General features: G+C 32.5%; 7 protein-coding genes across 7 annotated transcripts; 5 read left to right on the top strand and 2 right to left on the bottom strand. All coding sequences in view use genetic code 12, as the record gives it.

Moving 5' to 3' along the window:
- Positions 1-1,689: 1,689 nt before the first annotated feature.
- CHT2 (GPI-linked chitinase CHT2) lies at positions 1,690-3,645 on the top strand (the record flags this gene model as incomplete). The annotated part of the gene is made up of 1 exon (XM_002551112.1): positions 1,690-3,645. The coding sequence occupies one exon, from the start codon at positions 1,690-1,692 to the stop codon at positions 3,643-3,645; it is 1,956 nt and encodes a 651-aa protein (XP_002551158.1).
- A 333-nt stretch (positions 3,646-3,978) lies between these two features.
- On the top strand, positions 3,979-4,992 carry CTRG_05457 (uncharacterized protein; the record flags this gene model as incomplete). Its single annotated transcript, XM_002551113.1, has 1 exon — positions 3,979-4,992. The coding sequence occupies one exon, from the start codon at positions 3,979-3,981 to the stop codon at positions 4,990-4,992; it is 1,014 nt and encodes a 337-aa protein (XP_002551159.1).
- A 95-nt stretch (positions 4,993-5,087) lies between these two features.
- SCW11 (putative glucan endo-1,3-beta-D-glucosidase) lies at positions 5,088-6,710 on the bottom strand (the record flags this gene model as incomplete). Its single annotated transcript, XM_002551114.1, has 1 exon — positions 5,088-6,710. The coding sequence occupies one exon, from the start codon at positions 6,708-6,710 to the stop codon at positions 5,088-5,090; it is 1,623 nt and encodes a 540-aa protein (XP_002551160.1).
- Positions 6,711-8,684: 1,974 nt separating this feature from the next.
- On the bottom strand, positions 8,685-10,049 carry CDS1 (phosphatidate cytidylyltransferase; the record flags this gene model as incomplete). Its single annotated transcript, XM_002551115.1, has 1 exon — positions 8,685-10,049. The coding sequence occupies one exon, from the start codon at positions 10,047-10,049 to the stop codon at positions 8,685-8,687; it is 1,365 nt and encodes a 454-aa protein (XP_002551161.1).
- A 1,504-nt stretch (positions 10,050-11,553) lies between these two features.
- On the top strand, positions 11,554-11,883 carry SUI1 (translation initiation factor eIF1; the record flags this gene model as incomplete). The annotated part of the gene is made up of 1 exon (XM_002551116.1): positions 11,554-11,883. The coding sequence occupies one exon, from the start codon at positions 11,554-11,556 to the stop codon at positions 11,881-11,883; it is 330 nt and encodes a 109-aa protein (XP_002551162.1).
- A 488-nt stretch (positions 11,884-12,371) lies between these two features.
- On the top strand, positions 12,372-13,070 carry CTRG_05461 (U2-type spliceosomal complex subunit; the record flags this gene model as incomplete). The annotated part of the gene is made up of 1 exon (XM_002551117.1): positions 12,372-13,070. One exon carries the CDS (start codon positions 12,372-12,374, stop codon positions 13,068-13,070), a length of 699 nt encoding a protein of 232 aa, XP_002551163.1.
- Positions 13,071-13,951: 881 nt separating this feature from the next.
- On the top strand, positions 13,952-14,260 carry CKS1 (cyclin-dependent protein kinase regulatory subunit; the record flags this gene model as incomplete). Its single annotated transcript, XM_002551118.1, has 1 exon — positions 13,952-14,260. The coding sequence occupies one exon, from the start codon at positions 13,952-13,954 to the stop codon at positions 14,258-14,260; it is 309 nt and encodes a 102-aa protein (XP_002551164.1).
- Between the last annotated feature and the right edge of the window lie 187 nt (positions 14,261-14,447).

Genomic DNA, 14,447 nt, shown 5'->3' on the forward strand with positions numbered 1-14,447 from the left:
AACACATGTGCTGCTTAATAACACAGTTGTATTGTAAAGAACTAACATACTCTTTCTCAAATATAAAAACCATGGACAAGTTATCCTTATGAATCAATACTTCTATATCCTTTTATGTTAAAGACCCATTGAGTAATATCCAATATGAACAAATTGCGTGGTTGTTTTCTTTAATATTCACAAGTCGTGTATCAAATGACAAACCTACTCTGCCAAGAAAATATTCCCGAACTTTAAAATAAAATTGGTGTGACAAAAATGGAAACAACATTTCCTAACTTGTCATTGTTTCACACGAAATAACAGCTGATTACATAAGCGTCTTTCCAATAGATCCAATAATTGGTTTGATATTCTACAATAGCAGTTAATGACATAACCTAAATATCGTGTAGTCGGTAATATACGCGTTGTGAGGCGATTTGTTTCATTATAATGGTACTGTCCATCATCACCTGCAGAATGATTTTTTTTTTTTTTGACGTTATTCAAGGCTTTTCTTGCGTCGAGATGATTTTTTTGTTCTTCACACTGATAACTTAAATTCAAGAATTACATTTATAGGCTTTTATTCTTTAGAGAAATCGTAAAATAAAATAAAAGAAAAGAAAAGAAATAGAATAATTTCTTGTAACATAGATCTCAACAGAGAATATTGTAGATATTCTAGATTTGGTATGCAAATCAAACAAGTTCATATTTCCATCATCAAGAAGTTAATCCCTCACTTTGGTATTAATAGGGGGCGGAAAGGTAGTTACAAAACATGCTTAGTAGAATATAATAATTGCTCGTCGTAGTTAACAATCAGACCCACTAGCTGAATGAATTAATGACACTTTACTCGACACAATAGTCAATCCTGTATAGATCAAACATATCTTCCATTGTAGTATTGAAATCTTAAGATATTGCGCATCAAACAAAAACAAAACAAAAACACGAAATCTCGTGCAGCAATTTTTTTTTTTTTTTTTTTTTTCAACTTTAGATCTCATAGGTTTTGGTTCTTAGTCAACGCAATAATTTTCGAGGTTGAACGCCCCACAACAATGCAGTGTGTTAATTTAACTTCGTAGAATGTCATTGATTGGAGGGAAATGTCTCAAATGCATAATCCAAATTATCGACACTATACCCAATTTATTGTCTATTGGTGCGGTTGCATTTGTATGGTTTTGATAGTTTTTAGTTTAGTACTCTCTTTTTTTTTGTCTAAATAATAGTAACATTCTAATAATTTTGTAAATGTTTTTATGGCAAATATTATTATTATTATTATTTGTCATCGTGATTTCTTTTTACTTGTTACTAAAATAAGTCAATTAATTTGGGAATATTTTATTCAATCTGTAATATAAGAAAATCTACTATAAAAATATCCTTATTCCCATCATAATTTTATTATAATTATTTTTTGCAGTTCTCTTATTCTGACTTTTTTCCTTTTTTACTTTTTTTAATATCAGTGTTTACTTTCCTGTTTTCATTTTACTTTCAAGATCAAGTTTTTAATTCTTTAATTAAGAGATAAACAAATATCTTGTTGTATAAACTCCAACTTACTAGTCTTTCGTTCATTCAATTTTAGTTGATTTAAATAAATCCAACTTAGTCACTCGTTATTAATTATTATTATTATTATTTGTTTTATACCCAAACACTATTATCTAGATCTTTGAAAGAAATATGTTACCAATTAAAGCTTTATTATCAACAGCTATTCTTGCTTCCACTGCTTTAGCCAGTGCCACCAACCAAGTTGCTCTTTATTGGGGCCAAAACAGTGTTGGTCTTGCTGAAACCGATGGTGGTCAAGAAAGATTAGCCGCTTACTGTGATAACACTGATGTTGACATTATCTTGTTATCATTCTTAAACTTCTTCCCAGACCCATTAAACGTCAACTTTGCTAACCAATGTGGTGATACTTTCAGCTCTGGTTTATTGCATTGTCAAAGAATTGGTGAAGATATTAAAACTTGTCAATCTAAAGGTAAGAAAGTCTTGTTATCTATGGGTGGTGCCGCTGGTAACTACGGTTTCCAAACCACTGGTAGTGCTACTGAATTCGCCACTACTTTATGGAACAAATTTGGTGCTGGTGAAGATGATGAAAGACCATTTGATGATGCCATTATTGATGGTTTTGATTTTGATATCGAACTTCCAAATGAAGATGGCAAATCTGTTGGCTACCCAGAATTAGCTACTGCTTTGAGATCTAAATTTTCTGAAGATTCTTCTAAACAATACTACTTATCTGCTGCTCCACAATGTCCATACCCAGATGCTTTGCTTAAAGATTTAATGAATCAAGTTCCACTTGATTTTGCTTTCATTCAATTTTACAACAACGAATGTTCTATTGATCAAGAATTCAACTATGATACTTGGCAAACTTTTGCTGAAACTGCACCAAACTCTGATATTCAATTATTTGTTGGTGTTCCAGCTACCAGTAACATTGCCGGTTACGTTGATGCCGAAAAATTATCCACTGCTATTGATCAAATTAAATGTGATGCCAACTTTGCTGGTGTTTCTCTCTGGGATGCTTCTGGTGCTTGGTCAAATGTTAATGATGAAGGTGAAAATTTCGCTGCTCAAGTTAAGAAAGTTTTGAATGATAATGTCTGTGAAGCTCCATCTTCATCTTCCGTTGAAGAAGAATCAACTTCCACTGCTGAAGAAGAATCCACTACCGAAGAACCAACTGAAGAATCCACTACTGAAGAACCAACTGTTGAATCTACTACTTTACCTTCTTCTACTGCTCACTACTACGGTAACTCCACTGTTTCTTCCACTCAATCATCTACTAAGGTTTCCTCTAGTTCATCCACCGTTGTTTCATCTTCTGCTACCAAAGCCCCAGGTTCTGGTACTGGTCTTATCACTGTCACTGATATCCACAAGACTGTTGTCACTGTTACTTCTTGTTCAGAAGATAAATGTCACGCTACTCCAGTTACCACTGGCTATGTTGTTGTTACTGATCTCCACACTGTTTACACTACCTATTGTCCATTGACTAATAGTGAAGTTGTTGTTCCAGTTGAATCTACTACCATCAGATCAACTTCTATTTCCACCGTTCCTTGTACTACTAGTACCGGTACTCAAGAAGGTAACAAAGATGTCGTCACCAAATCTGCCACTACTTCTTGCGAAGAAACCGAAACCGCTGAACAACCAAAAACTTTAGCTGGTGAAACCACTACTATTACCACTACCAAAGAAGGTCACGTTGAAACTGTTACTGGCACTACTGAATGTTCTACTTCTACTTCTGCTCCAGCTCCAGCTGAAAATGAAACAGAAAAGGAACACCAAAAAGAACAACCAGAAACTACTTCTGCTCCAGCTGTCATTGTTTCTTCTTCTTCAGGTGTTGTTGTCTCCTCTACTGTTGTTCCAGCTGGTGAAGAATCCGGTGAAACTGTTTACTCCACCATTGAAATCACTTCCACTATTGTTCCATACCCAGTTCCAACTACTGTTACTTACAGCAGTAATAATGGTACTCAACCAGCTGGTAATGGTACTGTTCCAGTCTTCACTTATGAAGGTGCTGGTGTCGTTAACACCATTAACAATGCTTGGTACACTTTACCACTTTTGTTGGTTGCTTTAGCTTTTTAGATAGTTTTCTAACGAATAATTGTCAATGCTTGCATTTTAAACTAGAATAACAAAAAGTTAATGATTTCTTCTTTTCTCTCTCAATTTGATTTTTCTTTATCTTATTTAGGTAATATATTTTTAACTAGAAGTTTTAGAATTTAATGAAGTTGATCTTGTAGGATGAATGTCTCTTGTTGGGTCTACCTTTTTTTTGCAGTCGATACTGGTGATATCTTTTGAGGAATTGGAAAAGCGTAGGGCAATCGAATAAGCAAAAAAAAAATTTGAATATTCAAAAATATGGAATAACTATAATCATCACACCATCATACACCACAACCGATTATAAACATGTCACACAAGATAACGAAACCAAGTCAGGATAAACCTAAGTCTCAAGAAGGTAAACTACTAGATAAACTAGATGATGATATTTTAAAAGTAAATAAACTTCGAGGGAATTTAAAGAATTCACCCACATCTCCAAAACATTCAATTGATGATGAAATTAAATTAGAAGAGCAAGGTTCAGAATCAGCAGCGGATGAAAATTGGCAAATAGCTTCAGAATATTATAAAAATATAGATACTAAAGCATTTCGACAATATGAATTAGCATGTGATCGAGTTAAACAATTTTATGAAGAACAACATGAAAAACAAACAGTTGCTTATAATATTCAAGCAAGAATTAATTTTAAAACTAAAACAAGAGCTAAAATGTCAGTTTGGGAAGGATTAGAAAGATTAAATAAATTACTTGATGATTCTGATCCCGATACAGAATTATCACAAATTGATCATGCTTTACAAACAGCTGAAGCAATTAGAAGAGATGGAAAACCAAGATGGTTTCAATTAGTTGGATTAATTCATGATTTAGGTAAATTATTATATTTTTTTGATTCAAAAGGTCAATGGGATGTTGTTGGTGATACTTTCCCAGTTGGTTGTAAATTTCTGAAACGAATTATATTTCCTGATAGTTTTAAGAAAAATCCTGATTTTTTAAATCCTTTATATAATACAAAATATGGAATATATTCAAAACATTGTGGATTAGATAAAGTAATGTTAAGTTGGGGTCATGATGAATATATGTATCATGTGGCAAAGAAAAATTCTACATTACCAATTGAAGCATTAGCTATGATTAGGTATCATTCATTTTATCCATGGCATCAAGAATTGGCATATAGTTACTTGATGGATGATCATGATAAAGAAATGTTACGTGCGGTGAAGGCATTTAATTCTTATGATTTATATTCCAAATCTGATCAACAATATAATGTTGAAGAATTAAAACCTTACTATCTTGAATTAATTGATGAATTTTTCCCAAATAAAATTATTGATTTCTAATATACAAATAAACAGAAAGAGGAAGAAGAAGAATATAAATCTATATAAACGTATTAACCTATTTAACAATGAATTATGAATTATGTTTGTTAGTTTTATGCAAATAATTGGATAGCACCAAAGTATTGTTCAATACCATATGGACCAGGATCTTTCCAGAAGTCATTATAAGTGGTCAAAATGGTACAATCTCCATTAGTTTCACTAATAATTGAAGCAATAGCAATTTTTTGATTTTCATCAGTTGGAACATTTAAACCCAATGTGGCTCCCCTTGAAGGATAACCAGTTTCAGTGATGACAACATCTTTACCATTACATAATCCAGCAACTTGATTTTTTTGAGAAACAATATAAGAACCTGAATTTTCTGGAGAAATGTTTGCATTGAAATAAGAATGAGGATTAATACCAACAACATCAATATCAGCTTCAGTACATAAATTAGGATATTTAATAAATGTAGCAGGTGGTTCAGCAGTTGTCATTTTACCATTATAACCAGCATTTTTTAATTTAGTTTTAACTGAATTCAATTTTGAAATTAATTCATCAACAGTACAAAAATTAGAATTAATAGCTTCATTAGCAATAGTAAGTAAATTGAAAACATCCCAACCATTAGAAGAAGCATATTCAATAATTTGATCAACTTGATCATCAATTGAATCAACACCTGCTTCAGATAACCAAACTCCTTGATTAACTGTCATACCTAAGCTTTTAGCAGTTTCAAGAACAGTAGTTAATGCATAACAATCAGTACCATATGATCTAAGTTGATTAATACCTTTACCGTGAATCATAGTAATATCAGACTTGATTTCATCTGGAGTTTTACAACCTCCATCATCATCATATGGTGAATAAACAATTACTGAAGGAGCTGGGATACTACCACTTGATGATGAAGTAGATGAACTGGAACTGGAACTGGAACTGGAACTGGAGCTAGAAGAAGTTGAAGTAGAAGAAGTTGAAGTAGAAGTGGTGGTTTCTTGTTGTGCTTCAGTGGTTTCTTGTTGTGCTTCAGTGGTTTCTTGTTGTGCTTCAGTGGTTTCTTGTTGTGCTTCAGTGGTTTCTTGTTGCTGTTGAGCTTCAGTAGTTTCTTGTTGTTGTTGAGCTTCAGTAGTTTCTTGTTGTTGTTGAGCTTCGGTAGTTTCTTGTTGTTGTTGAGCTTCGGTGGTTTCTGGTTGTTGTTGAGCTTCAGCAGTAGTTTCTGGTTGGGTTTCAGCTTGTTCAGTTGGTTCAGCATCTTGAATTTCAGTAGTACTTGGTTGTTGAACTTCAGTAGTTTCAACTTGTTGTTGTTCAGTAGTTCTAGTAGTAAGTGTAGTTTGCTGTTGTTGTTGTTCTTGTTGAGTAGTAGTTTCTGGTTGAGCTTGTTCAGTAGTTTCTGGTTGAGCTTGTTCAGTAGTTTCTGGTTGTTGAGCTTCGGCAGTGGTAGTTGGTTTAGAATCAACTTGATCTTTATTAACGAAACTTGTGAAAGTAACTGGATAAGTATTCCATTGAGCTTCAGTTATAGTAGAAGTAGAAGTTTGTCCATCACTAATATAAATACCAACAGGAGGTAACCAAACTGTAGTTGTACCTGTATAAATAGTAGTTACTTGTGTGGTAGGAGCAGCTGTATGCATTCTTGTTATCACAATTGGAGCTGCATTTATAAATTGTAAAAATAAAACGAATGATATTATTATCTGTTGAGAAATCATAACGAATTTGTATATGTGTGTTTGTAGTTAATTTGATAATTGAACGAAAGTGGTGATAATAGATCTAAGCTATGTTGATTGAATATAGAACGAAAGAAAGTAGTAGTTGGTTTGATTGGAAAGATCCTTATCAGTAATGATAGTCTAAAAACGAATGTAAGTTGGTTGATAAATTAAATCAAATTATCCAGGGGTAAATATGGTTGGAAATCATGGTCTTTAAATAATCTTGGAAATGGATATATCAAATTCAATCAATGGGTTCAATCAACATATAAACAGATAGTTGAGTAACTAACTAACTAACTAACTAACTAACTAAAAAAAAGTATGCTGGTTAAATCATAAACATATTAGTAACCCATATTACTTTAGATAAAAATAAAATATAATTCTTTACTTGCATTAAGTTCAAAAGCCCAATCTCAGCCATCAATCAACTCCGGTGGTAACATTAAATGTCATGTGGGTATTTTTTGCAATTTTTGTAAAATTGTTCATCAACGTTGAAGCGATAGCAAGATTTGCATGCAGCAGCGGCCGAATTAGGAAGGCGATGGGCTTACAATTTAGAGCGAAGTACAGTCCGTGCAACACAATACGAGTGATGATGAAGAAGAAAAAAAAGATCTGCGAAATATCACCACGGCCATTGAACCAGCCAACTTTCTACTTCTAATACACTTTTTGTTATACTTTCTTCTATGCTCTTCATCATCATCATTATTTGTCTTAGTGATACTTGTTCCTTGATCTAAAGAAAAATATATATAAAAAAACCAGGTAACTTTAATTTTAGTTCCTCTTTGTTAAGTAATAAAATCATTCAAATCAAAGTTAACTTTTCTTACGAATCAGGAAATTGACCTAATCAACTTTCTCTCTTTTATTGTAACAGATCAAAATCATCTTCGTATTATATTCGATAAACATTAATTATATCGTTATTGATTTCTAACAAATTTACATTTCAAACATTTTCTTCTGTAAGTGAAGGATTGAGAAATACTTACATATGGTCATCATGTCAACTCCACAATGAGGGAATGTTAATGCTCATTATGATGGATTTTTTTTTTTTTTACAAAAGTAACAACAACAACAACAAAAAAGAGGCACAAATCTCCATTAATGATCAGTTGTAGATGCTTGATTGATGAGCATTTCAATGGTGTCAAATTCATAACCAGCATATATATATTCTCTTGATTTTGATGGCTGGCTATGCAAATAATTTTTTTTTTTTTGCTTCCTCCTCGCTGTTCGTCGTGTCAACTGGCGGTGGGAATTTTAGTACAAGTATATTGTTTTCTTTAGCGAATGGGAATGGGGGCGCGCGTACAGAATTATGACATATGCGGTAGAGAGTGAGTGAGTTAGTTGTGGTACCTTGCTTTTGGAAATCAAGTAATGTGAATAAAAAGCCCATTTTGCTGGATAATGATCATTGGAACATGTATAATGAGTTAAAGAATCACAAAACACTTAGAATAGGAATATATATATACTTAGAATGATTTCGGTTGTTTTCTTTGTGAATCAATAATTCAACTCATTACTTGTGATTTTCATGGGGCTTTTTTTTTATTATTTTACTTCTGGTTAGTCTGTTTCATTAGCGAAGTAAGGCTATAAGGCAAACACCCCTGTCGTCATGATGAACTTCAGCATGGCTAGTCTACTTCGCTACAGTAACGAATACAACCTACAAATGTCCACAAAAGTTAACATTTAAACATACCACTAAGCATGTACGTGTCAATTAAATGGAGTTCATCAAGGGAACCAGAACTAAAACCCAAAAAATGATAATTAACTAAAAACCAATAAACTAGCATCAAATTATTACTAATATATGTATGTACATTTACAAAACAAGAAGAAATCAACTAAAAAGAAATTATATATATATAAAAAAAAAACCAATATTATTTATATCATAATTATTATCATTATCCCTTTTTTTTTAACAAATCAATTTTCTAATAAGTTGAAAATAGCTTCTAATTTCTCATCACTGATTATATCTTCTCTATTCAAATATCTTAATAAACTCTTGGACAATTGCAATAATTGAGGCAATGATAAATTCATAATGGCCATTTGCAAAATTTTACCTAAATTCATACTACGGTTGGTAACAAAAGTTTGATAATACAAATAAGTAAATGAACCCATTAAAAATTGACAATCAAATCTATCAGTTAATCCACCGTGACCTGGAATTGTATCACCGAAATCTTTAATACCAAAGGCACGTTTCAACCCACTGGCAAAAAATCCACCAAATGGAGCAATTAAAGATGCAAAAGTTGCCAAAACAGCTGTGTGGAAGTAGAATGGTTTAAAGGTAATTATTTCAACACCAGTCATCTCAACAATATTTGCAGGTAATTGAAAAACTTGTGGAATAAAAACAGGGTTTGGTTCACAATGTGGGAAATTATACAAGTGAGTGGATAAATTAATTGCAGGACAAATCAAGTAATCAGATTTAGATAAAATATGAGAAGCAATAACCCCAGCAATACCCGTACATATCCAAGCACCAACAAAACCTTCAACGGTTTTCTTTGGACTGATTTCAATCAATTGGGTTCTACCAAAAGTGATACCACACAAGTAAGCAAAGATATCATTGACAATGACCAAAGTAGCCGGTAAAAAGAACCAAATGATACCATTCAAGATATTTCCGATAATCAAATGCGCTTGGAAAACAACCAACAACAATGCCATGTGTGTGACACACAATTGGGCAAATTGAAATCTATAGTAACCTTTCTTCAAAGTCCAAACAAAAAATACAAACCCAGAAATATACAAGGTGTAACTGATGAATTTATGATTGAGAACAAGTAAGGTTAAAACTTTACTAGAGTACACCGATTCTTGAAAGAAATCAAACAATGCAGGGAAATCCAAATAATACCAAGTAGTAACCAAGAAATACCAATGTAAAGATCTATTCCAAGGGATTTTCTTATCTCTTGCTGGTTCAGAAGTCAAAGCAATAACTTCTTTAAATACCAAAACTTGAATCATCAAAACCAAGCCAATTAATGGTAAATGACCCGATGCCAAAAGAGCAAAGAAACCGCCAATCATAACAAAAGTCCAAATTGTTCTTGTTATAAATGCTTCTTTCTTCTTTTCTTTTTCATTAACAATTGGCTCTTGTTTTGCTGATGATTTATCCTTTTCATTAGCTAGAGTGGTGGCAGTAGAATTTGTTGAGGAGGAGGACTTGACCTTGTCGTTTGGCTCCTTCCCCAAGGCTGAATTCTTGACTGAGTACTTGTCCTCTTGTAGTAAAGTCAGTTTCTCTGCTGTAGACATTATGATTATGTACGACTGATATTCAATTGCTTAATTTAAAACAAGAAGCAGAAATGAGGGCAATGATCAAACAATATATCCTGAAATCAAAAATATATAATCAACTTCGTTTGTTGCGGAGACTTTTGTTTTTTTAGTTTTTTTTTTGTTTTGGGAGGAAATGGCAAATTTTCAACAGCCAGAGAAAGTAAAAGACAGAGAGAGAGAGAGAGAGAGAGAGAGAAAAAAAAAAAGACGTGTACCTTGAGATAAAAATACAAACAAAGTAACCAAGTTTTTTTTTTTTTGATTTCATTCACACGCAAAATTGTTGGGTAGAAATCTTTTCTTTTACATAGTTTGCTTATTCACGTGCAAGCAACACAGGGGGAGGGGGCAGATTCATCGACCTAAGTTGCGTCAAGTTTGTGATGACGCGTGGTACCAGCGTAGGGCGAAACTGTAGATACATGATTTATCATCAATATGACAAGGATTATTATTATAAAGATACCACGAGCACTGTTTTGTATTTTCCCAACGAATTTTTTTTTTAAACTGGTTACTCTGAATTAATAATGTAAACCATTTAACGAATAATAATTCGTTGTAACAGAGTTAGAAATTTATTTTGCCAAATCATATTAAACAAAGAACTTTTTTTTTGTTCCATATTTACGATTAATTGCTATGGTTCTTTATAAACAATAGACTGTACAATTAGACTATTCAGGTCTTGTGAGGTAATCATAATTACTTTGTTTGGTTAATTACTAATACCAAAGATTCAATGTCGATTTCATAGTCAAGTGATTTTACCATTTTAAACATTTCAATAGTAATTTGTATGATCTGGATCATATCTCATAACCCTTAATGCGTTTAGTTTATTACTTTAAATTGATAATCTTTCTATCTTTCTTTTATTACTAGATCTGTATAATATGTTATCAAATATATCCCCACTCATGGTGTATAATCCCAATCAGTATACAGTCTCTTCATGACTCCCAGGGAATCACTATACAACAGTGTCCTTTGTTGTTATCTTCTCGATCTGGTTATGACTAAATAAATCATCACGTTATATTACATAATCAGCAACAATAGAAATGCATGATTGAATCATTATCAAAACAATTCTGACTGATTCATTTCCTAACAATTGTACACGACTTTCTGGTAACACCAGTTTTTTTTCTTTTCCAAAGGATTTTCTAGTCATCGGTACACGACCATAGTCATAGACAATCAAAAATTTTTTTTTTATTTATTTTCTTTTTCTTTTTTTTTTTTTTTGATAAAGTTTTCTCTTCTTCTTCCATCAACGAATCCATTTTTGAATAAATCCAAATACACCAAAAAGCTACTAGTTCTACTATTATAAGCTTTTTGTTTCCTTATTTAATTATAACCTATCACATTACAAAAAACAAAACTTCCACGGTTTTTTTTTATTTGCTCATTGAAAAGGTCATCAAATTTATTTTACATTTGATTTAACACATTTTTTTTTTATTATTTTATGTCAACTATCCAAAACTTAAACGCATTTGATCCATTCGCCGACACTGGTGATTCAGAAGCTCAACCAACTAACTACATCCATATTCGTATCCAACAACGTAACGGTAGAAAGACTTTGACTACTGTACAAGGTGTTCCAAATGAATACGATTTAAAGAAAATTTTAAAAGTTTTAAAGAAAGATTTCGCTTGTAACGGTAACATTGTTAAAGATGAAGACTTAGGTGAAGTTATTCAATTACAAGGTGACCAAAGAGTCAAAGTTAGTGAATTCTTAACTACTCAATTAGAATTACCAAAGAAAAATATCAAAATCCATGGTTTCTAAACTATTTTTAGAATGGTACTGGAAAGTCAGAGAGAAAGAATGGCATTCAATTTTGCTAGTTCTTGGTTTATCAAGTTTCTATTAGCTCTCAATGCACTCCTAGGATACAGTTAATCGTTGACGTTGGAAATTCCAATTTCACTTGGCTTCACGAAGAACTTGTACTTCTGGGAGGAGTTGCGAGAAAACTATTAGATAATGATTTTGTTTATTCTTATAGGTTTTTTTTTTCTTCAATATATATTTATATATATAACTAGTTGTTGATATTTTCAATATCGATTAGATTCCACATCTCTGGTGAAGCGGCTGTCCTACGGTTTGGCAACATGAAGTTGGTTGCCTCTGGCTCTGTTGCCACTCCTTGAAATTTGTTGCGCAGCCCATTGAAGCTTCAAACAAAAAAAGAAAAAGAAAAATATCGACTCCGATGGAAAGCTTATACTACGACAATCATTCATTTCTTTCCACATCTATAACTACACATCATGGCTGGTGATCTTAATTTGAAAAAGTCCTGGAATCCAGCGTTGGTCAAGAATCAACAGAAAGTCTGGCAAGAAGAACAACAGAAACTCGATGAGTTGAAAAAAATTAAAGAAAAGAATTATGAATTTAAACAAGAACAGGAATATCTTGAATTATTAAAACTACAATATGGAGACAATTTCGATACTAAAGATTTGAAGAAACTGGAGAAACTTAAATTATCTAAATTGAACTGGATGTACGATGATGTACCGTTTGAAAATAATGAACAAGTTGAAGAGAATTCAAGTGGGTTTATTGAATCGAGCCTTGAATTCACCGAAGGTAAATCCAAAGTGGAGAACATGTTGAATGGGAATAATAATATGGTTTCAAGGAAAAGAGACCGAGGTGATCATAGTGATAGAATAAACAAAATCATAGGGGTGGGTATGTCTAAGCCACAAAAGACAACCAGTTATTCAGATGATCCATTGGCCAAGATAAAACAACAACAACAACAACAACAACAAGCACAACGATCGTCACGAAAACCAGGTGATGGCGATAGACACAGACACTCTCATCATAAGTCTAGGTCAAGTTCAGATAGATCACACAAGTCCGGTTCTTCTGAAAGATCACACAAGTCACATAGTAGAAGCCGCGGGCATGAATCCAAAACTCCTCGTCAACGAGATAGATCTCCTACAAGGTGAGGCGTTCTATTGAATAGCATATATAATCCCAACAACAAAAATGATGTACAATACGTGTATTCGTATTGTTATTTACTGGGTCCAGACCCCTGTTGCTTTTTTTTTTTAATTGTGTCTCCTTTAAAGAATATTATTTATTAATTGAGAATTGAATACCTTGGATTTCTGCACATTGTTACTACCTGTAAATTAAACCTGTGGAATGTTTTAAAAAGATTTGCTTGGGTTTGGTAATTATATGAGAGAAATTATTAATAACCAATCATACTCCCCTTTTTTTAATTTGTTAACCTCCATTGTTTTGATGGTGTAGTCTATGATAGAATAAGAAAAGGGGGGTTAGTAAAAGGACCAGCTGGTCAGTATGATAATAAATAAGTGATCGCCATTGCAGAGTCATAATATAATATAATCACCTCCCTATTGTTCAATCAAATATGTAGTACAAAATATTATACGCCCTTAATTAAATTGCAGTGGAACCAAAATAAAAAAATATCTCGCTAACCAAACCAAACCGAACCAAACCGAACCAACAGAAATCTCAAACCAAAAAAAAAAAGAGAGAGAAAAAAAAAATCTTTAATAATAATAATAATAATAATCAATACGACTGCTTTCTTGTTTGAAAAAAGAAGAACAAAGTGGTATATATATATACACATATATAAATTAAAGAAACATTCCATTACCCAACTCCCCCTCTTTTTCTTGTTTTCAAGAAATTCCTTCTTATACCAATTGTCAACAATTCATTCAACTTGTTGTACCCACTAAACCCTTGTTTCCATATTCCTACATAGACATAATCCATTTAATTTTTTTTCTGTCTATCTGTCATTAATTATCATTTTTTCTTTTTACACCAATCACAATACATTATGTCGAAACCAAGATACCTAACTGATTCAGAAAGGGCCAAGGTGTTAGAATTTCAAGATATGATCCATTATAGTCCGAGATATAGTGATGATTCTCATGAATACCGTCATGTGATGTTGCCAAAGAATATGTTAAAAGTGATTCCTCAAGATTATTTCAACCCAGAAACAGGTACTTTAAGAATATTATTAGAAGAAGAATGGAGAGGATTAGGTATCACACAATCTTTAGGTTGGGTCCATTATGAAACTCATGCTCCAGAACCTCATATATTGTTGTTTAAAAGACCATTATCTTCGGGTCAATAAAGGCATCAATTCCCCCCAAGTGTGTAAATGAAGTTACGTTGATTCCACCCTTATCCATCCATAAAGAGCATCACTTATTGTATATTATTAACTCCCCCCCTTATCCCACCAAAATAATCTGTTTCTAGATCTAATCATAAGAAAATTAAATGTATAACTATCTAACCTGTTGATCGAACGATGTAAG

The sequence above is a fragment of the Candida tropicalis genome (genome assembly GCF_000006335.3).
Source record: "Candida tropicalis MYA-3404 genomic scaffold supercont3.8, whole genome shotgun sequence".
NCBI lineage: Eukaryota > Fungi > Ascomycota > Pichiomycetes > Serinales > Debaryomycetaceae > Candida > Candida tropicalis.